Raw genomic sequence first — 21400 nt, 5'->3', positions numbered from 1 at the left:
GGATCTCGTGTGTCACAAGACTGGGTTAGGCCACTCTGCTAAAGCCCGAGGCATTAGCCCGGGAAGCCAACGTGAGTCTTCAGGTCTCAGACAAGATGTCTTAATCCTGCAAGTGTAGCTCACAGAGGGAAGTACCTGTTCACTCTGGAAGGACCTGTTGAGGTAACCGACTAGGAGCTAATCAGCTACTTATTCCACGAAAGCAGAGCAAAAGAGAGCCAGTGTATTCATGGCAGTAAAGCGCTCAAGGTCAAAGCCACCTAGTCTATGACATACACACACTGATAGCACTGCTAGATTGTGACACTTATTCAAAGCCATTTCGTAGAGCCACGCTGTCATTTTTAAATCCAGTAATGGATTGAAAGGAATTTTACTCAAGAGCCAAATTTAGATGAAGCTTTTCTCCTCAATTAATGCTGCGCTTACGTTCCAGCTCACACCTTGGATTATAGTCAAACAGGGTAGAGTCAGTCACATAAAGGTGTGATGTAAAAAATACAAAAATAAACGTAGTCACTCTCTCGTCTGACTGTGTGTGTACGCCCAAATGTTTTCTTTTAACCTCAAGAGAATATGCATCCTTACTTTCACCCATACTGAGTTGCCTATATTGTGGGAGCCCCTATTGTGTATCATGTACCGTGTGTGTGTCATGTAGTGGCGGTGAGACAAAAGTCTCTGCGGCGTTCTTAGTTACCAGCAGGAAATGATGCTGGCTCACCCTGTGCGAGGTGAAGGTAGAATGCACTGCAGCAACCGTCTTCTAACCGTGTGTGTGGTGAACGCTTGCTTCGGTGCATTGTAACAATCCCCTCCAAGCTTCCTGTGGTTTTAATCATTGTGTTCCTTTCACTCTGACTGCAGCATAGCGCAAGCTATGCGATGCTCTGGTAAAGACATGCACGGAACACCTTTCTCACACACACATACACACACACACACATTACATTCACGCAGCTGCGTATGAGTCTTTCTCACTAAAGTCTCAATGCTGCAGCAGAGAGAAGATGGTAGAGGGTTATAGGAGTGTTATTGGATGGTTGTAGAGGCCAGCCTGTTGCTGTGCAGTTTGTGTGTGTGTGTGTGTGTGTGTGTGTGTGTGTGTGTGTGTGTGTGTGTGTGTGTGTGTGTGTGTGTGTGTGTGTGTGTGTGTGTGTGTGTGTGTGTGTGTGTGTGTGTGTGTGTGTATCTGGAGGGTGTGTGACTGTGTGTGCGTTACTGTATCTATGATCTATGGAGTGTGTAGAGGAGAGCAGGATTAGCATGGATTTGATGACCAGGGGAGGTTTAGCAGGCCGACTACAGCTGAGTTTAGAGCCTGCTGAAAGGAGCCGATTTACACACACACACACACACACACACACACACAGTGGCTCGCAGGTCTGCATCCACACATGAAGTCAGAGTCAGCGCTAGCCTTTTGGGTGCACCCCCCCACACCTTGTGATCAAAACATTTTAGTAGCCCTCCTCTTGACAGCTAAAGTTTTCTTACTTTCCTGCAATTCTACATATTTTGCCATGGGGCATAGAGAAAATGTTGCAGTTTTAAAGCAGGTTTGATGCAATTATACTCATTTTGCCATGAGGCGGAGAAAAAAATACCTGTTTTTGTAATGAATTTCCTGCAATTCTTCACACATTTCTCCACCGGGTGGAGAGGAATGCTTGCAGTTTTTAAATATGGTATCTTAGTGAGTAACACAATCAATGGGAGCCCCACGATTGGTAATTCGACCATGATTCCAAGTTTAGACAGCTGGCTAACCAATAATAAAAGGTCAAAGATGCTGACATGGGCTAATTGAGTGACTCAGTGACTGACATAAAATAAACTGCTGCTGCACAACCACATTTTGAATTTGCTCCTGGTGTATTCTACTCTCAATAATAAGTTGAGACCCCGTCGTTTTGGCAGTGGGGTTGGATTGACTCGCTGGCCTACAGCCAGTGGTCCATCCCTATAATAGACCCTTGACAGGAGCCAAGGCTTTAAAAACAGCAGTGCCACGGAGGTTTCTCTCTGTCTGTGTGTGTGTGTGTGTGTGTGTGTGTGTGTGTGTGTGTGTGTGTGTGTGTGTGTGTGTGTGTGTGTGTGTGTGTGTGTGTGTGTGTGTGTGTGTGTGTGAAGGGATGATGTGTATAGGGGTATGATAATGACTAACATTCAGGCACTTATTTCTGTTGTGTGGTTAAAGAGCAGGGAACACAGAAGAAAATGACACCTAAAGTAAAGGGAATATAGAAAAGTAAGCGTGAGTATCGGTGGGAGAACGGGCAAGCCAGAGAGGGAAGGAGAGGAAAGATAATGGAGGAAGCTGGCTTCACGATCAATGCAGGGTTTTTATTAACTAACTTTAAACGGCACAGCACAAGGACATGGCTTGTAGGGCTTGTAAGGCTGGTAGGTAAGTTTGTGATACAAATTATGATAGGAGGCTGCACGCTAACCAATCAAAGGGCCTTTCGCAAATATCTATGGAACAGGGTATACAAGACAACATAGGAAGTATTCTAAGGAAAGTATAGCATCATAAATGGTCTGATTGGCGATAAACATACAGGCTAGAAAGTTGGCATTGTACAATTCTCCGTTACACATAAAGGGCACTTACTTAAGAGTGAGGGAAGCACAACAAAGGACTTGGGCCGCCCCATGCCACCACACACTGAACAAACACTACGGAAACACAGGCTACTTTATACCAGAGGAATGGTGATTATCAGAGGGAGTTAAGGTGTGGTGACTTGGCAGGAGATGTGGGATGTCCAGAGGGTAATTGGGAAGTCGGGGCAATGGCATGATCCTTCGGAACAGTCCAAAGAGGACCTAGTTACTCTCTCTTTCATTTCCTCTCTCTGCCGCCTCTGTCTCTCTCAAATCAAAGTTTATTTGTCACGTGCGCCGAATACAACAGTTGTAGACCTTACACTGAAAGGCTTTACTTACAGGCTCTAACAAATAGTGCAGAAAATGTATTAGGTGAACAATAGGTAAGTAAAGAAATAAAAACAACAGTGAAAAATAACAGTAGCAAGGCTATACAGTATATATACAGTATATACAGTATATACAGTATATAGTAGCGAGGCTCTAAAAGTAGATTGAGGTAATATGTACATGTAGATATGGTTAAAGTGACTATGCATATATGATGAACAAAGAGTAGCAGTAGCGTAAAAGAGGGGTTGGCGGGTGGTGGGTGGCGGGACACAATGCAGATAGCCCGGTTAGCCAATGTGCGGGAGCACTGGTTGGTCGGGCCAATTGAGGTAGTATGTACATGGATGTATGGTTAAAGTGACTATGCATATAAGAGAAACAGAGAGTAGCAGCAGTGTGAAAAAGGGGTTGGGGGGAGTCACAATTTGCAAATAGTCCAGGTAGCCATTTGATTACCGGTTCAGGAGTTGAGAAGCCTTTTTGTCCTAGACGTGGCACTCCGGTACCACTTGCCATGTGGTAGTAGAGAGAACAGTCTATGACTGGGGTAGCTGGAGTCTTTGACCATTTTTAGGGCCTTTCTCTGACACCACCTGATGTAGAGGTCCTGGATGGCAGGCAGCTTAGCCCCAGTGATGTACTGGGCCGTACGCACTACCCTCGGAGGTCGAGCAATTGCCGCACCAGGCAGTGATGAAACCAGTCAGGATGCTCTCAATGTTGCAGCCGTAGAACCTTTTGAGGATCTCAGGACCGATGCCAAATCTTTTTAGTTTCCTGAGGGGGAATAGGCTTTTTCGAGGCCCTCTTCACGACCAAGTTGGTGTGTTTGAACCATTCTAATTTGTTGGTGTTGTGGACGCCAAGGAACTTGAAGCTCTCAACCTGCTCCACTACAGACCCATCGATGAGAATGGGGGAGTGCTCTGTCCTGCTTTTCCTGTAGTCCACAATCATCTCCTTAGTCTTGGTTACATTGAGGGATAGGTTCTAATTCTGGCACCACCCGGCTAGGTCTCTGACCTCCTCCCTATAGGCTGTCTCGTCGTTGTCGGTGATCCGGCCTACCACTGTTGTGTCGTCTGCAAACTTAATGATGGTGTTGGAGTCGTGCCTGGCCATGCAGTCATGTGTGAACAGGGATTACAGGAGGGGACTGAGCACGCACCCCTGGTGGGCTCCAAATGTTGAGGATCAGCATGGCAGATGTGTTGCTACCTACCCTCAACACCTGGGGGCGGCCCGTCAGGAAGTCCAGGATCCAGTTGCAGAGGGAGGTGTTTAGTCCCAGGATCCTTAGCTTAGTGATGAGCTTTGAGGGCACTATGGTGTTGAATGCTGAGCTGTAGTCAATGAATAGCATTCTCACTTAGGTGTTCCTTTTGTCCAGGTGGGAAAGGGCAGTGTGGAGTACAATAGAGATTGCATCATCTGTGGATCTGTTTGGGCGGTATGCAAATTGGAGTGGGTCTAGGGTTTCTGGGATAATGGTGTTGATGTGAGCCATGACCAGCCTTTCAAAGCACTTCATGCCTACGGACGTGAGTGCTACGGGTCTGTAGTCATTTAGGCAGGTTGCCTTTGTGTTTTTGAGCACAGGGACTATGGTGGTCTGCTTGAAACATGTTGGTATTACAGACTCAAGGGACAGGTTGAAAATGTCAGTGAAGACACCTGCCAGTTGGTCTGCACATGCCCAGAGCACACGTCCTGGTAATCCGTCTGGACCTGCAGCCTTGTGAATGTTGACCTGTTTAAAGGTCTTGCTCACGTCGGCTACGGAGAGCGTGATCACACAGTCGTCTGGAACAGCTGAATCTCAGTGCATGCCTCAGTGTTGCTTGCCTCGAAGTGAGCATAGCATAGCAGTGATTTAGCTCGTCTGGTAGGCTCGTGTCACTGGGCAGCTCGAGGCTGTACTTCCCTTTGTAGTCTGTAATAGTTTGCAAGCCCTGCCACATAAAATGAGCGTTGGAGCCGGTGTAGTATGATTCAATCTTAGCCCTGTATTGACGCTTTGCCTGTTTGATGGTTCGTCAGAGGGCATAGCGGAATTTCTTGTAAGCTTCCGGTTTAGAGTCCCGCACCTTGAAAGCGGCACCTCTACCCTTTAGCTCAGTGTGAATGTTGCCTGTAATCCATGGCTTCTGGTTGGGGTATGTACGTACAGTCACTGTGGGGACGATGTCCTCGATGCACTTATTGATAAAGCCAGTGACCGATGTAGTGTCACTCGTGCTTCCTGCTTTAATTTTTGCTTGTAAGCAGGAATCAGGAGGAGAGAATTGTGGTCGTATTTACCAAATGGAGGTAGAGGGAGAGCTTTGTACTCGTATCTGTGTGTGGAGTACAGGTGATCTAGATTTTTTTCTCCCCTCTGGTTGCACATTTAACATGTTGATAGAAATTTGGTTGAACTGATTTGTTTCCCTGCATTAAAGTCTCTGGCCACTAGGAGTGCCGCCTCTGGGTGAGTGGTTTCCGGTTTGCTTATTTCCTTATTCAGAGTACATGCTGACTGAGTGCAGTTTTAGTGCCATTATCTGTCTGTGATGGTAAATAAACAGCCACGAAAAGTATAGCTGAAAACTCTCTAGGCAAGTAGTGTGGCCTGTAATTTATCACAATATACTCTACTTCAGGCGAGCAAAATCTAGAGACTTCCTTAGATTTTGTGCAGACCACCCCCTTCGTCTTTCTTGCCAGTGCAGCGTATATCCCGCTAGCTGAATATCCATGTCGTCATTCAGCCACGATTCTGTGAAACATAGGATATTACAGTTTTTGATGTCCCGTTGGTAGGATATTCGTGATCGTACCTCGTCTAGTCTATTGTCCAATGATTGCACGTTGGCGAGTAATATTGACAGTAACGGCAGCTTTCCCACTCACCTCCTGTGGGACCTCACGAGGCATCCCGCTCGGTGTCCTTTATACCTGCGTCTCCTCCTAGTGCAAATAACGGGGATGTTGGCACTGTCGGGTGTTTGGAGAATGTCCTGTGCTTCTTGCTTGTTGAAGAAAAAATATTTATCTAATACGAGGTGAGTGATCTCTGTCCTGATATCCAGAAGCTCTTTTTTAGAGACATTATGTACAAAATAAGTTACAAATAACGTGAAAAACCCCCACATAATAGCACAATTGGTTGGGCGCCCGTAAAACTGCTGCCATTTCTTCCGGCGCCATTTTAACACTTACCCCTCTCCCCCTCCCCTTTATCTCTATCTCTCCCTCTGTTTCCACAGTGGTGCGTTCTCTGAGGTGATCATGGCCAGGGAGAAGGCCACAGGGAAGATGGTTGCAGTGAAGTGCATCCCTAAGAAAGCACTGAAGGGAAAAGAGACCAGCATTGAGAATGAAATCGCCGTGCTTAGGAAGTAGGTACCGGGCGTCCTGAGGGGGATCAAAGGGGGGAGGTAGTTGCTTGGTTACGGTTGCCATCCTTCCACCCTGCCATCCTCTCCTCCTCTCTTCTTCTCGCCAGTGCTTGTTTCTCTTGCTCCTTTATCTAATGACCCAGCACACATACGCTCCGCCTGCCCCTCATTCACCCACCTGTCTCTCTAAACGAGGCTCGTCATTTTCTTTGTGTTTTTGATCACCCACACCTTGTTGCTTGGACACCAAAGTGGTATACTACAATGCAAGCTAGATTTACTCAGGGTTTTCTTAAGCAAGCCAGCTTCAGTTAGCTTCACATTCTAGCTCAGGCTTCATCCATATTACTGCCACTAACTCTCGCAGGCTTGTAACTGCGTGTGCATGTCGAACGCCGGACTCTTCATTGAGACAATACTGAAACACCAATCCCTGGGTGCCACATTATCATTTGTGCCGACATCAAAATGAGAAAAATGTTACCTTACTAATTCAGCAGGCTAATGTGTTACTTATTGTTGATGCCACCTTTAGTGTGTTTATCAATGCATAAGCACCTTTTTTCCCACTTGGTTATCCAGAGTTGACCAAAGTTACCTCGCTAACTACTCTAAACCAGGTACATAGTATACAGTTGAAGTCGAAAGTTTACATACACTTTGGTTGGAGTCATTAAAACTAGTTTTTCAACCACTACACACATTTCTTGTTATCAAACTATAGTTTTTATAAGTTGGTTAGGACATCTACTTTGTGCATGACACAAGTAATTTTCCCAACAACTGTTTACAGACAGATTATTTAACTTAACTTAAGACTGTGTCACAATTCCAGTGGGTCAGAAGTTTACATACACTAAGTTGACTGTGCCTTTAAACAGCGTGGAAAATTTCAGAAAATTATGTCATGGCTTTAGAAGCCTCTGATTGACTCAAATGATGTCAATTAGCCTGGAGGTGTACCTTAGGATGTATTTCAAGGCCTACCTTCAAACTCAGTGCCTCTTTGCTTGACATCATGGGAAAAGCAAAAGAAATCAGCCAAGACCTCAGAAAAAAATTGTAGACTTCCACAAGTCTGGTTCATCCTTGGGAGCAATTTCCAAATGCCTGAAGGTACCACATTCACCTGTATAAACAATAGTACTCAAATATAAACACCATGGGACCACGCAGCCATCATACTGCTCAGGAAGGAGACTCCTTCTGTCTCCTAGAGATGAACATGCTTTGGTGCGAAAAGTGCAAATCGATCCCAGAACAACAGCAAAGGACCTTGTGAAGATGCTGGATGAAACAGGTACAAAAGTATCTATATCCACAGTAAAACAAGTCCTATATCGACAGAACCTGAAGGCCGCTCAGCAAGGAAGAAGCCACTGCTCCAAAACCACCGTAAAAACGCCAGACTACGCACATGGAGACAAAGATCGTACTTTTTGTTTTTGTCCTCTGGTCTGATGAAAGAAAAATAGAACTGTTTGGTCATAATGACCATCATTATGTTTGGAGGAAAAATGGGGAGGCTTGCAAGCCGAAGAACTCCATCCCAAACGTGAAGCACGGGTGTGGCAGCATCATGTTGTGGGGGTGCTTTGCTGCAAGAGGGACTGGTGCACTTCACAAAATAGATGCCATCATGAAGAAGGGAAATTATGTGGATATATTGAAGTAACATCTCAAGACATCAGTTTAAATTAAAGCTTGGTCGCAAATGGATTTTCCAAATGGACAATGACCCCAAGCATACTTCCAAAAATGTGGCAACTTGGCTTATGGACAACAAAGTCAAAGTATTGGAGTGGCCATCACCAAAGCCCTGACCTCAATTCTACAGAAAATTTGTTGGCAGAACTGAAAAAGCGTGTGCTGAGCAAGGAGTCCTACAAATCTGACTCAGTTACACCAGCTCTGTCAGGAGGAATGGGCTAAAATTCACCCAACTTATTGTGGGAAGCTTGTGGAAGGCTACCTGAAATGTTTGACCCAAGTTAAACAATTTAAAGGCAATGCTACCAAATACTAATTGAGTATGTAAACTTCTGACCCACTGGGAATGTGATGAAAGAAATAAAAGATGAAAAATAAGTCGCTTTGGATAAAAGCGTCTGCTAAATGGCATATATTATTATTATTATTATTATAAAAATAATTCTCTCAAATATTATTCTGACATGTCACATTCTTAAAATAAAGTGATGATCCTAACTGGCCTAAGACAGGGAATTTTTATTAGGATTAAATGTCAGGAATTGTGAAAAACTGAGTTTTTAAATGTATTTGGCTAAGGTGTATGTAAACTTTCGACTTCAGTTGTAGGTATGGAGCCAAATACCTGTCAAAAGGTTGAACGTACATATTATTAGGATCGTAAGAATATCTTATACGTAAATTATTAGGATCGTGAGAAAAGCCATGCAAGAAACATCAAACGTAAACTTTTAAAATAGATCTGTAAACGTACAAAACCCTATGTTACAACTATTAATGAATATTTACACATTCAATTCTTACTTCACGTCTCCCTTTAATCGGTGACAGATCTTTTTTGTGCGGTCAAACTTTATTCAGTAATGTGCCATCTGCAAAGGACATGAACTGAACGTAGCTAGTCGAAGTTAGCTAGTTGAAGCAACTCTTGCTTTGCAGCTTCTGGTTTAATTTTCAAATGAAAAGTCTTGAGCTTGTTTTAGAAGTGCATTCAATAACTACGCTATACCATATACATAGTATAGGCTTGGGCCTGCAGCAAATGACTTGTGTGAGAATGATAAAGACACAGAAGAGCCTTGTCTAGAATAACCGCCCAAGCTGCAAAATAGAAAGTAAATATGATTTAGGCTTATTCCGCTTTTTAAATATGCCATGCTGTTGTGTGTTAGTTAATGGCCATATAATTGCATACTTTATTTTTTATAGCCGCGTGGGGCTATTATGGTGATCATGTGACCTAATGAATCGTACTTTTTCATGTATTTGGGAGAACGGACTCTAGGCCTTGTATTGGGCGTTTTGATTGTTTTATTACTGAATTCCACTCTGTATGTAGGTTTGTTATAGCCATTTTCGTTGCACAACCCCGTCGCACAGAGGCTATACATCCATTTCAATAAATGAGACAAAACAAAATATTGATTAAGTCTAGGCTGTAACCTGTCCTGAGGGAAATAGCCCAGGGGTCCGAAATGGTCAAGACCATCTATAGCCTATTCTTAATGCGAGATCTGTTTTCCCCATCAGCCACTGTATGTGCTTGTCAGAGTCGTGTGTTTAGGTGGCAGGGAAGTCAGGCGCAGGAGAATCAAACTGAGTGTAATGGAGTTATTTAATAACGATAAACGAAACATACTCCAAACACTAAATGTAACAATAAATAGTGGGTACGAGGACCCGTCGCGCACCAATACAACACTGAATAACAAACAATCTCTGACAAAGACATGAGGGGGAACAGAGGGTTAAATACACAACAGGTAATGAATGGGATTGAAACCAGGTGTGTAGGAAGACAAGACAAAACCAATGGAAAATGAAAAATGGATCAATGACGGCTAGAAGACTGGTGACGTCAACCGCCGAGCACCGCCTGAACAAGGAGAGGCTTCAACTTCGGCAGAAGTCGTGACAGTGCTTCTTCAACAATTTTGTTTAACATTTACAGGATATATTTAGAAACCTGTGAGTTAGGGTCTCTTTTTAACGCGAGGAGCAATATAATAAAAACAGTTATAAAACACAGAGTTCTAAAATTATTCTGCAAGACACCAGTACCCAACATGATAGCCTAAATTGCAATTGCCTACAAGTTGAAGGTCATTTAAAAAAAAATTGGGGGATATGCCTAAATTAAACACTGAATTATTAAAGTGGCGGGCTAAAGAACTTAAGATGCATTTGAATACACATGTTTTTCAATTAACAAACTGGTGAGACTGTTCTAATCTCTTTTGATTTGAGTTCCTACTGCAACTCAAACAAATTACATACTGACTGACTGAACTGAATGAAGGATTAATTAGATGTTCAAATAGGTTGGACTGACGAGTTGTGAGCATCATGCATGTTCTGCGCTTTATTTAGCTAGCAGGCAAATAGGCCTACATTGGGGTATAATGACAATGAATGCATGACTCCAGAAGGGCATCTTCTGAGGCTGAGGGGTGCTTTTCTGAAGGCGAATGGTGTTGTGGTGCTGCATGGAGATCACAAGCTCTTCAACTGGGCAGCAGTGTCACGATGGAGGGAATATCCTATAAATCAAATCCAAATCAAATTGTATTGGTCACATACACGTGTTTAACTCCAGATGAAATCTCGCGTCTTGTGACGGCCGGCCGCCCAACAACCTGCCCGCTCGACCCTATCCCCTCCTCCCTTCTCCAGACCATTTCCGGAAACCTTCTCCCTTACCTCACCTCGCTCATCAACTCATCCCTGACCGCTGGCTACGTCCCTTCCGTCTTCAAGAGAGCGAGAGTTGCACCCCTTCTGAAAAAACCTACACTCGATCCCTCCGATGTTAACAACTACAGACCAGTATCCCTTCTTTCTTTTCTCTCCAAAACTCTTGAACGTGCCGTCCTTGGCCAGCTCTCCCGCTATCTCTCTCAGAATGACCTTCTTGATCCAAATCAGTCAGGTTTCAAGACTAGTCATTCAACTGAGACTGCTCTTCTCTGTATCACGGAGGCGCTCCGCACTGCTAAAGCTAACTCTCTCTCCTCTGCTCTTATCCTTCTAGACCTATCGGCTGCCTTCGATACTGTGAACCATCAGATCCTCCTCTCCACCCTCTCCGAGTTGGGCATCTCCGGCGCGGCCCACGCTTGGATTGCGTCCTACCTGACAGGTCGCTCCTACCAGGTGGCGTGGCGAGAATCTGTCTCCTCACCACGCGCTCTCACCACTGGTGTCCCCCAGGGCTCTGTTCTAGGCCCTCTCCTATTCTCGCTATACACCAAGTCACTTGGCTCTGTCATAACCTCACATGGTCTCTCCTATCATTGCTATGCAGACGACACACAATTAATCTTCTCCTTTCCCCCTTCTGATGACCAGGTGGCGAATCGCATCTCTGCATGTCTGGCAGACATATCAGTGTGGATGACGGATCACCACCTCAAGCTGAACCTCGGCAAGACGGAGCTGCTCTTCCTCCCGGGGAAGGACTGCCCGTTCCATGATCTCGCCATCACGGTTGACAACTCCATTGTGTCCTCCTCCCAGAGCGCTAAGAACCTTGGCGTGATCCTGGACAACACCCTGTCGTTCTCAACTAACATCAAGGCGGTGGCCCGTTCCTGTAGGTTCATGCTCTACAACATCCGCAGAGTACGACCCTGCCTCACACAGGAAGCGGCGCAGGTCCTAATCCAGGCACTTGTCATCTCCCGTCTGGATTACTGCAACTCGCTGTTGGCTGGGCTCCCTGCCTGTGCCATTAAACCCCTACAACTCATCCAGAACGCCGCAGCCCGTCTGGTGTTCAACCTTCCCAAATTCTCTCACGTCACCCCGCTCCTCCGCTCTCTCCACTGGCTTCCAGTTGAAAGCTCGCATCCGCTACAAGACCATGGTGCTTGCCTACGGAGCTGTGAGGGGAACGGCACCTCAGTACCTCCAGGCTCTGATCAGGCCCTACACCCAAACAAGGGCACTGCGTTCATCCACCTCTGGCCTGCTCGCCTCCCTACCACTGAGGAAGTACAGTTCCCGCTCAGCCCAGTCAAAACTGTTCGCTGCTCTGGCTCCCCAATGGTGGAACACACTCCCTCACGACGCCAGGACAGCGGAGTCAATCACCACCTTCCGGAGACACCTGAAACCCCACCTCTTTAAGGAATACCTAGGATAAGATAAAGTAATCCTTCTCACCCCCCTTAAAAGATTTAGATGCACTATTGTAAAGTGGCTGTTCCACTGGATGTCATAAGGTGAATGCACCAATTTGTAAGTCGCTCTGGATAAGAGCGTCTGCTAAATGACTTAAATGTAAATGTTAACAGATGTTATTGCGGGTGTAGGGAAATTCTTGTGTTTCTAGCTCCAACAGTGCAGTAATATTTAACAATTAATATCTAACAATTTCACAACAATACACACAAATCTAAATGAATGGAATTAAGAATATTGGGGTGGCAGGGTAGCCTAGTGGTTAGAGCATTGGACTAGTAACCGATAGGTTGCAAGTTCAAATCCCAGAGCTGACAAGGTACACATCTGTCGTTCTGCCCCTGAACAGGCAGTTAACCCACTGTTCCTAGGCCGTCATTGAAAATAAGAATGTGTTCTTAACTGATGATTTCAAGTCTATGGATATAGGGCAGCAGCCTCTGTGCTAGTGATGGCTGTTTAACAGTCTGATGGCCTTGAGATAGAAGCTGTTTTTCAGTCTCTCGGCCCCAGCTTTCAGTCTCTTGGTCCCAACCTGTACTGACCTCGCCTTCTGGAGGGCCTCTACCCAGGGCCTTGAGCTAAATGATGAGCTTGGAGGCTACTATGGTGTTGAATGCTGAGCTATTGTCAATGAACAGCATTCCTACTGTACAGGTATTCCTCTTGTAGAGATGGGATAGGGCACTGCAGTGTGATGGTGATTGCATCATCTGTGGATCTATTGGGGCAAATTGAAATGGGTCTACGGTGTGAGGTAAGATAGAGGTGATATGGTCCTTGACTAGTCTCTCAAAGCACTTCATGATGAAAGAAGTGAGTGCTATGGGGCGGTAGTCATTTAGTTCAGCTACCTTTGCTTTCTTGGGTACAGAAATAATGGTGACCATCTTGAAGCATGTGGGGACAGCAGACTGGGATAGGGAGCGATTGAATATGTCTGTAAACACTCCAGCCAGCTGGTCTGCGCATGCTCTGAGTAAGCGACTAGGGATGCCGTCTGGGCCGGCAGCCTTGCGAGGGTTAACACGCTTAAATATCTTGCTCACATCAGTCTTGGAGGAGGAGAGCCCACCGTCTTTGGTAGCAGGCCGCGTCTGTGGCACTGTGTTATCCTCACAGCGGGCGAAGAAGGTGTTTAACTTGTCTGGAAGCAAGACGTCGATGATCGTGACGTGGCTTGTTTTCTTTTTGTTTTTTGTTACTATCTGTAGACCCTGCCATATACGTCTCATATCTGAGGCGTTGAATTACGAATCTACTTTGTCTCTATACTGACATTTTGCCTGTTTGATTGCCTTACGGAGGGAATAACTACACCGTTTTGTATTCGGCCATATTCCCAGTCACCTTGCCATGGTTAAATGCGATGGTTCGCGCTTAGTTTTTTCGCGAATGCTGCCATATATCCACGTTTTTTGGTTAGGGTAGGTTTTAATTGTCACAGTGGGTACAACATCTCCTATATACTTCGTGATAAACACAGTCACCATATCAATGTTGTTCTCAGAGGCTACCTGCAACATATCCCAGTCCGCGTGATCAAAACTATCTTGAAGAGTGGATTCCGATTGGTCAGACCAGCGTTGCATAGTCTTAGCACGGGTACTTCCTGTTTGAGTTTCTGCCTATAGGCAGGGAGCAACCAAATGTTAATTTCAAAGTCTATATGTTCATGACCCGATTCATATAAATCTGTGAAATTATTAGAAATTCACATTAACCCCTCCTACAGAATATACTTTGCCATGATTTTGAGTGATTTTAAATAAACTTGTCATATATCTTCTCGAATCTGTAGGACATTAAACAATTTAGAGGTAAGATGGATATTGATTTTGAGACATGACATGTGGTGTTTTCATGTTTTAGTACTATATGCACTTTTCCAATTAATTTAAAATTCCTGTTTTTCTAACATTTCTGAGCGCATACTAAGCTTTCTATTTTCAAAGCCTTTTACATTGACTTCAGCTCGTGTCGCACAGATTTTTGCCTTTTGCGACCCACAGAAACTAATTGAAAGACAACAACTACAAAATATGAAATCGACTGAAGTTGTTCCGAGAAACCTGCACTGCTATCAACAGAGCTCGTTGCTTATTATGGGATGTATCAGGTTACGAAATCTGACTTTTTTTTAGATATGTTTATGAAATGTTCGAGAAAAGACCCCTCTGAACGATTCAGAACATGAATTATCATATTTGTCTTGGTAAATTGTGTTCTATAACGTAAGGAAGTGATATTTCATCACCAAGTCCATTTTTTACCCACAATGGGCAGAGTGGGTGGACACCCTATGATTAGTTAGAACTCTGAGCAGAGGGACTTTCTTTCTGTGTGTCTCAAATAGCACCCTATTCCCTATGTAGCTCAATGGACTTTGGTCAAAAGTAGGGCACAATATGGGGAATAGGGTGCAATTTGGGATTAAGACTCTTCTCCTTGCTGCTGGTGAAACACTGAAGTAGAGGTTTCAACAAGTGTATTTTCTGCCTTGTCACCAGACACACAACCACTCACTCACACACACACACACACACACACACACACACACACACACACACACACACACACACACACACACTTTTCGCCCACACATATTTTTTCTATGGCCTATTGAGAACAGAAAGAAAATTGAAAACACTTGATGATTCAAAGCAATTTAACATGAAAATAGCTGCGTTTCAAATGGACTCTGGTCAAAAGTAGTGCACTATAGGGAATATGGTGCTGTTTGGGACTGACATTGCTTTGTTGTGATGAATGCAACGAATAAAACTATTTGGCGAGGAAATTGTGCTTTATTGTGCTGTGCATTGAAATGATCAGAGGTTAGTAGAACAGTAAGCCAATTAAATAAGTTTCCTCTCTTCAGGATAAAACATGAGAACATTGTGGCTTTGGAGGACATCTATGAGAGCTCCAACCACCTATACCTCATCATGCAGTTGTGAGTACAGTACCTCAACCACCATTTTGTCTCTCTGCATCTTGTATATGTCTGTCTGTCTGTCTTTCTGATAATGCAGGACCGGTGTTCATATTTCTATAAGAGGTGTCTGTAATGAAAATCAGATGTGCCGGTACTCTGTGTCCGTGTGAGCACTGGTCCAAATCAAATCACTGTGATAACGTATCATGTTTTGCTGCAGTAAGCGTTCAGGGGCTATCGAGGTGCATTTGACCTTGGCAATACAAAATGCAAACCTGTGTGGATGGAAGCATTCCCAAAGAGTTGCTTCTATGTTTCTTTTGTGTCATGGTTGTAACACTGTAGCAAACACAGTCTGGCAAAATACTCATTTAAAAAGAGTCTCTAGGGTCAGTTTCCCAGGCATGGATTTAGCCTTGACTGATTTTAAGAAAGGCATGATCAATGGAGAATCTCTATTGAAATAGCCTTTTCATTCAGGACTAAGATTAAGTGTCTGAAAAGTTTGAAAGAAAAGATAAAAGCTGCACACTAGCTCCGATGCAATCATTTATGCACCAACATTTCGACACAAAGCTTCGTTAGGGTGACATGTGTTTTAAGTATCTGGAGAACCAGCCCTAAGTGAGGGTTAGGTTCATTCAGTCCTCAATCTCCTCAGAGTATCTGAACGGAAGCTGTTTGACTGCATCGTAAAGGGTTGGGGTTGAGGCTAGGGTTGAACCAGGAACTGGACATGAAGCCAGGGTTATGGTTAGGGTTGAAGTTGAACCCCGGGTATAGACATGATGCTAGGGTTAACGGTTGGGTTAGATTGACTCAACCTCTGTCTCTGTCTCAGGGTGTCTGGTGGTGAGTTGTTTGACCGCATCGTAGAGAAGGGTTTCTACACAGAGATGGACGCCAGCAGGCTCATTAAACAGGTGCTTGACGCTGTCAACTACCTCCACGACATGGGCATCGTACACAGAGACCTCAAGGTACTGAGTGAGACACACACACGTACACAGAGCTCAAATCGCTTATTTCCCCAATATTGATCGTTTCTTTTCTCAGCCAGAGAACCTGCTTTACTACAACCCCCATGACGAGGCCAAGATCATGATCAGTGACTTTGGTCTGTCTAAGATGGAGGGGACAGGAGACGTGATGGCCACTGCCTGTGGGACGCCAGGATATGTGGGTGAGGCTGTTCTCTCTACCCTCTGGGCTGTTAGGATCCATATTAGCTACTGCTAAAGCAGCAGCTACTCTTCCTGGGGTCCACACCGAACATGAAACATGACCTAATACAGAATGTGAATAGACAAGTACATCACAAAGACAAAAACGACATAAATGCAACAAACAAAAGTATGCATGCTTTCAGTTATGCCTTCATAATCATGTGATTCATACACGCTACTGAATGCAGGTGCAACACGCTCAAAAGGAAATGGAAATGCAATAACAAGCAGGTGCGTTGCGATTAGGATGACACTTCACTAAATTCCCCTGACGTGAATATAGCAACCTTGTTTCTATAGTTACCGCCCGTAATGGGTATGCTGGAGTAAAGTATAGACCTTTTTTTTTGTTTTGTTACGGTTACCACTCACAATGGGTTTCCTGGGGTAGCACGTAATCTCTTTAACGGGTAGACCTTTTGTTACAGTTACCACCCGCTATGGGCTTCATTAGGTAAAAGGCAACATTCATCAACATGAAATAACCAGGCCTTGAATCTTGAGCCTTGTTGCAGTTTTATCGCCCCTTTAACGGGTTAGTTGAGATATAGCGTAACGTGTGACAGTGCAACCTGCTCCGGGTTTCATTAGGTAAAACGGAAGGAAGACATGACATTAGGAAGTCTGCAGTAGTGACATAATCTAAACATATCTCTACTTCTGGGTTAACCTAAACATAATTCACCTGATTGGACCGGAGGAAACCTCACCCTAACAAAATGAATAGGAGTTTGGTAGATACAGTGGTGAAGTAGTGGGTGGTTTCTGAACTACACTCCATAAGAACATATGGCAGCAGAGCTTTGGTTCTCTCTTACTTCTATTGCGTCCTTGTTTACTTCGAGGGGTTAATGTGGAAGAAGCCTTATTTCCTATCCACACCAGTATGTTTGGAACATACTATGCTACTGTCAGTTCAAGCTCTACGCGGGGATTGTTATGCAAGGCCTCCCATGTTCTAAATCTCCGCTCGGAACCTTATGATGTTCCCCACAGCCCCAGAGGTTCTGGCTCAGAAGCCCTACAGCAAGGCAGTGGACTGCTGGTCTATCGGAGTCATCGCCTACATTCTGTAAGTACCTCATAACAACGTTTTCTTTTGTGTGTGTCACTGGCGTAGGCACAATACCCCATTATGTCAAAGTGAAATGGTGTGTTTAGATCTTTTTTTTTTTTTTTTTTTTTTTTAACAAATGAATGAAAAGCTTGTCGATATGTATTCAACCCCTTTGTTATTTCAAGCCGAAATACATTCAGGAGTAAAAAATGTGATTTAAAAAGGTCACGTAATAAGTTGCACGGACTCACTCTGTGTGCAATAATAGTGTTTGACGTGATTTTTTAAAAGACGAATTCATCTCTGTACGACGCACATACATTTATCTGTAAGGTCGTGCAGTGGATTTCAGACACTGGTTCAACCACAAAGACCAGAGAGGTAAAAACAATTATGGAGTTGAATGGCTGTGATAGTAGAGAACGGAGAATGGCTCCACAACATTGAAGTTACTCCACAATTACTAACCTAAATGACAGAGTAAAAGAAGGAAGCCTGTACAGAATAGCAAATATTCCAAAACGTGCATCCTGTTTGCAATAAAGCATTAAAGTAAAACTACAGCAAAGAAATGAACTTCATGTCCTGAATACGAAGTGTTATGTTTGGAGTGAATCCAACAAAACACACCACTGAGTTACAACTCTTCAACAGACACTGGGAGTCAACGTCACCTTTCAGCAGGGCAGTAACCTAAAAGCACAAGGCCAAGTCTACACAGGAGTTGCTTATCAAGATGACATTGAATGTTCTTGAGTGGCTTAGTTACAGTTTTGACCTAAATCGGCTCGAAAATATATGGCAAGACTTCAAAATGGCTGTCTAGCAAGGATCAACAACCAGCTTGACAGAGCTTAAATATATTTTTTAAGAATAATGTGCAAATATTGTTCCAACCAGGTGTTCAAAGCTCTTAGAGACTCACAGCTGTATTCACTGCCAAAGGTGATTCTAACATGTATGGGCTACAAGGTGTGAATAATTATGTAAATGTAAAGAAAGAAATAATAGCTTCATTTTGAACTCGGGCTGTAACACAACAAAATGTGGACTAAGTCAAGGGTGTGAATACTTTCTGTAGGCAATGTATTGATATGTTATCTGTCCCCAAGGTTGTGTGGTTACCCTCCATTCTATGACGAGAATGACTCTAAGTTGTTTGAGCAGATACTCAAGGCAGACTATGAGTTTGATGCTCCATATTGGGATGATATATCGGATTCAGGTGAGCCGTGTGTGTTTGCATCTGTACCCGTGCTCATTTTCCATTCTAGTCATTTTGCCGACGCTTTTACCCAGAGCTACTTAAAGTAGTGAGTGCATACATTTTCATACTTTTTTTCAAACTCATCCCCTGTGGGAATTGAACCCACCACATTGGCATTGCAAGGACCAACTGAGCCACACGGGATCCAGTACCCGATGTCTTCATAAGAATAGTAAGCCAACTGAAATTCAGTGAAGTGAGAACATTTCGCCGGTCCTCACTTGTAAAATTGAGATTTTACGGTTACGTTTAGGGGTCAGGGTAAGGACTAGGGGTGAGGGAAAGGAAAAGGGGGTTAGGGAAAATAAGATTTTGAATGGGGTCAATCAATTGTTGGTCCCCAAAAAGTCCACACGAGTATAGTAAGACATAGCTGTGCTTGTATATGAATGTGTGTGCACGTATACAATTGTTTGTGTGTAATTGTAATCTTGAATTAATGGCACATGGTATACAGTCCCATGAGTGAGATTGTGTGTATCTTCCACATACAGCCAAAGAGTTCATCAGCTCTCTGATGGAGAAGGATCCACAGAAGAGATACACATGTGACCAGGCTCTAGCCCATCCCTGGTGAGTGTCTGATTGCCACCAGACTGACTGAGCACCGTCATACAGCTGCTGGTCCCAATTTACTCCATAACCCCTTTCTCTTTGCCCTAACCCGTTGATGTTTGCAGATCTGAAGGGTCTGGGTAGGTAGAGCCCGTTAAAGCCTCCTCATATCGCTTCCACCTTACCGATCTGTAAACATCAAAGTGTTAGGAGCAATGGGAAGGGGTGGTAAGTGAATTGGGACCAAACAGTCAAAGGGAACAGTGCACCGTGGTGAAAGCTGACGCAGATAGAGGATGCCTGGATGATGCAGGTGTTGCTTAGAGCAGTGCCATGCGTGTCCTCCCACTGTCATCTGTCACCATGACTCCCTCCCCGCCTTCCTAAACTCTCTCCTCTCCTGGTCTGAGACTGGGGGGGGCAGACGGGGGTTGGAGAATACAGAGACCCACGGATGCAGATTATGCAAAATTGCAACCATCAAAAGCCACCAGGTTATTACCAGCTGATGTCTCATTAAACCATCAATACGTGCTAAAATCACGCACACAGCTGATCTCAACTGCAACCAACATTGGGCAGCGATTTGCCTCTCCCTAACGGGGATGTCGAGGTTGTCTTTTAGTCATGATTACATTGCCAAGACAATTTTTCCCTCTGGTTGGTATTATCATTGGAACAACTTAGTCCTACTTTATGAGCAGACTAAGGATGATTTCTATATTTGACAATCATTCCGTACAACTGAAATAAAGCATTTCCTCCTTTACCACGGCAAATCTACTATGGCAGTTTACCCGACACTGTGTATGAAACGGAACACTAATGTTGACGGTGTAGCCTACTCATTACTTTATTTGTTTCCAATTTATATAGTCCATTAAATACAACTGTCTGATATGGTAAATTCTTATCAAGATTGGGGGTAAAATATCCCTGGACAGTCCTTATTTGAAATGTGTAACTAAATCAAGTAAATTGAACATTATATTTTCTTATCAAAGGAAAATGTAGTCTAAAGTTAATTCGATTGGCATATATTATATTGTTTTGCCATATTTAAGGTGAAATGTTTGAATGAAATATAGGACTACTACAAGTATTTTCACATTCATCAGCCTTACGTTTTCCAATGCTCCTGATAGGTCGATATTTGAAACAGAGAACCTCGACTAGCTGTCTGGTATCCTAACCACTTCATACGGTAACAACGAGAGATCAACTGATCTGCTGGTTTATCCTTAGTGGGTTTTTTGTTGCAATCAAGCTTAGTTTAGCCCGCAGGTGCACGTAATCTCATGTTAGTAGCATTTTAAGAAATCCAGCGGTAACCTGCAGGATAAATGATGCCAGTCCGTTGCATTTGAGCCATTGCGTCTTGGGCCTATTGTGACTTGGGCAGGTTGATAGAGTTTATATAGACTCACAAAGGGTGGTTGTAACAGGTGGGTATTATATAACGTGAGACCGGGCAGTACACATCCTATCACCAGCTTGGAGCTGGTGCTAGGTACCCAGGCCAGGATTTTTTAACCATGTTAAAAGAAAAACATCTGCACACTACATGTACTTTATCAGTACTTTTTAACCAATAAACAGACATTGTATTTCAGGATTGCTGGGGACACGGCTCTCTGCAAGAACATCCATGAATCAGTCAGTCGGCAGATGAGGAAAAATTTTGCCAAAAGCAAATGGAGGGTGGGTACACAATTTACTCTTCTCTCTTTTTATTTTTTTTTGGGGGGGGGGGTTCTGTCGCCCCCTGTGGCCCATCCCACATGAAATGTATTAAATAATACATTCATATTAAACACCCAAGCATGCAAAAAGTACCAATTTACAATGTACACATTTTAAATTGTGTCCAACATAAACATAGTCATCCTTCCTATTTTACATGCCTGTTCTCGCCATCTCTCCTCACCTGCCTCCTCTCCCTCCTTCTCTCTCTCTGTTTCCTCCACAGCAAGCGTTTAACGCCACGGCAGTGATTCGTCATATGAGGCGCTTGCAGCTGGGCAGTAGTCTGAACAGCAGCTTTGGCAGCAGTATGAGCTTTGACCAACAGGGACCGAACTCTGTGCTGGCCAAGAGCATGTCTGTAGACTGTGCCACCCTCTCACGCAAAGATGGTGA

General features: G+C 44.0%; 1 protein-coding gene across 2 annotated transcripts in view; it reads left to right on the top strand.

Moving 5' to 3' along the window:
• Positions 1-21400, top strand: part of LOC118400908 (calcium/calmodulin-dependent protein kinase type 1D-like) — a 51310-nt gene that overhangs the window by 26981 nt on the left and 2929 nt on the right. The window contains exons 2-10 of one of the 2 annotated variants that reach the window (XM_035797912.2): positions 6195-6326; positions 15100-15174; positions 15998-16136; positions 16213-16339; positions 17379-17454; positions 18552-18664; positions 19201-19279; positions 20875-20962; positions 21231-21396. In XM_035797912.2, the coding sequence (XP_035653805.1) occupies positions 6195-6326; positions 15100-15174; positions 15998-16136; positions 16213-16339; positions 17379-17454; positions 18552-18664; positions 19201-19279; positions 20875-20962; positions 21231-21396 (995 nt within the window). The remainder of the gene's footprint in view (positions 1-6194; positions 6327-15099; positions 15175-15997; positions 16137-16212; positions 16340-17378; positions 17455-18551; positions 18665-19200; positions 19280-20874; positions 20963-21230; positions 21397-21400) is intronic. The other variant, XM_035797913.2, reaches the window with a different exon arrangement.

This window comes from Oncorhynchus keta, chromosome 22 (genome assembly GCF_023373465.1).
Source record: "Oncorhynchus keta strain PuntledgeMale-10-30-2019 chromosome 22, Oket_V2, whole genome shotgun sequence".
Taxonomy (NCBI): domain Eukaryota; kingdom Metazoa; phylum Chordata; class Actinopteri; order Salmoniformes; family Salmonidae; genus Oncorhynchus; species Oncorhynchus keta.
This window is presented reverse-complemented; position numbering and strand designations above follow the sequence as displayed.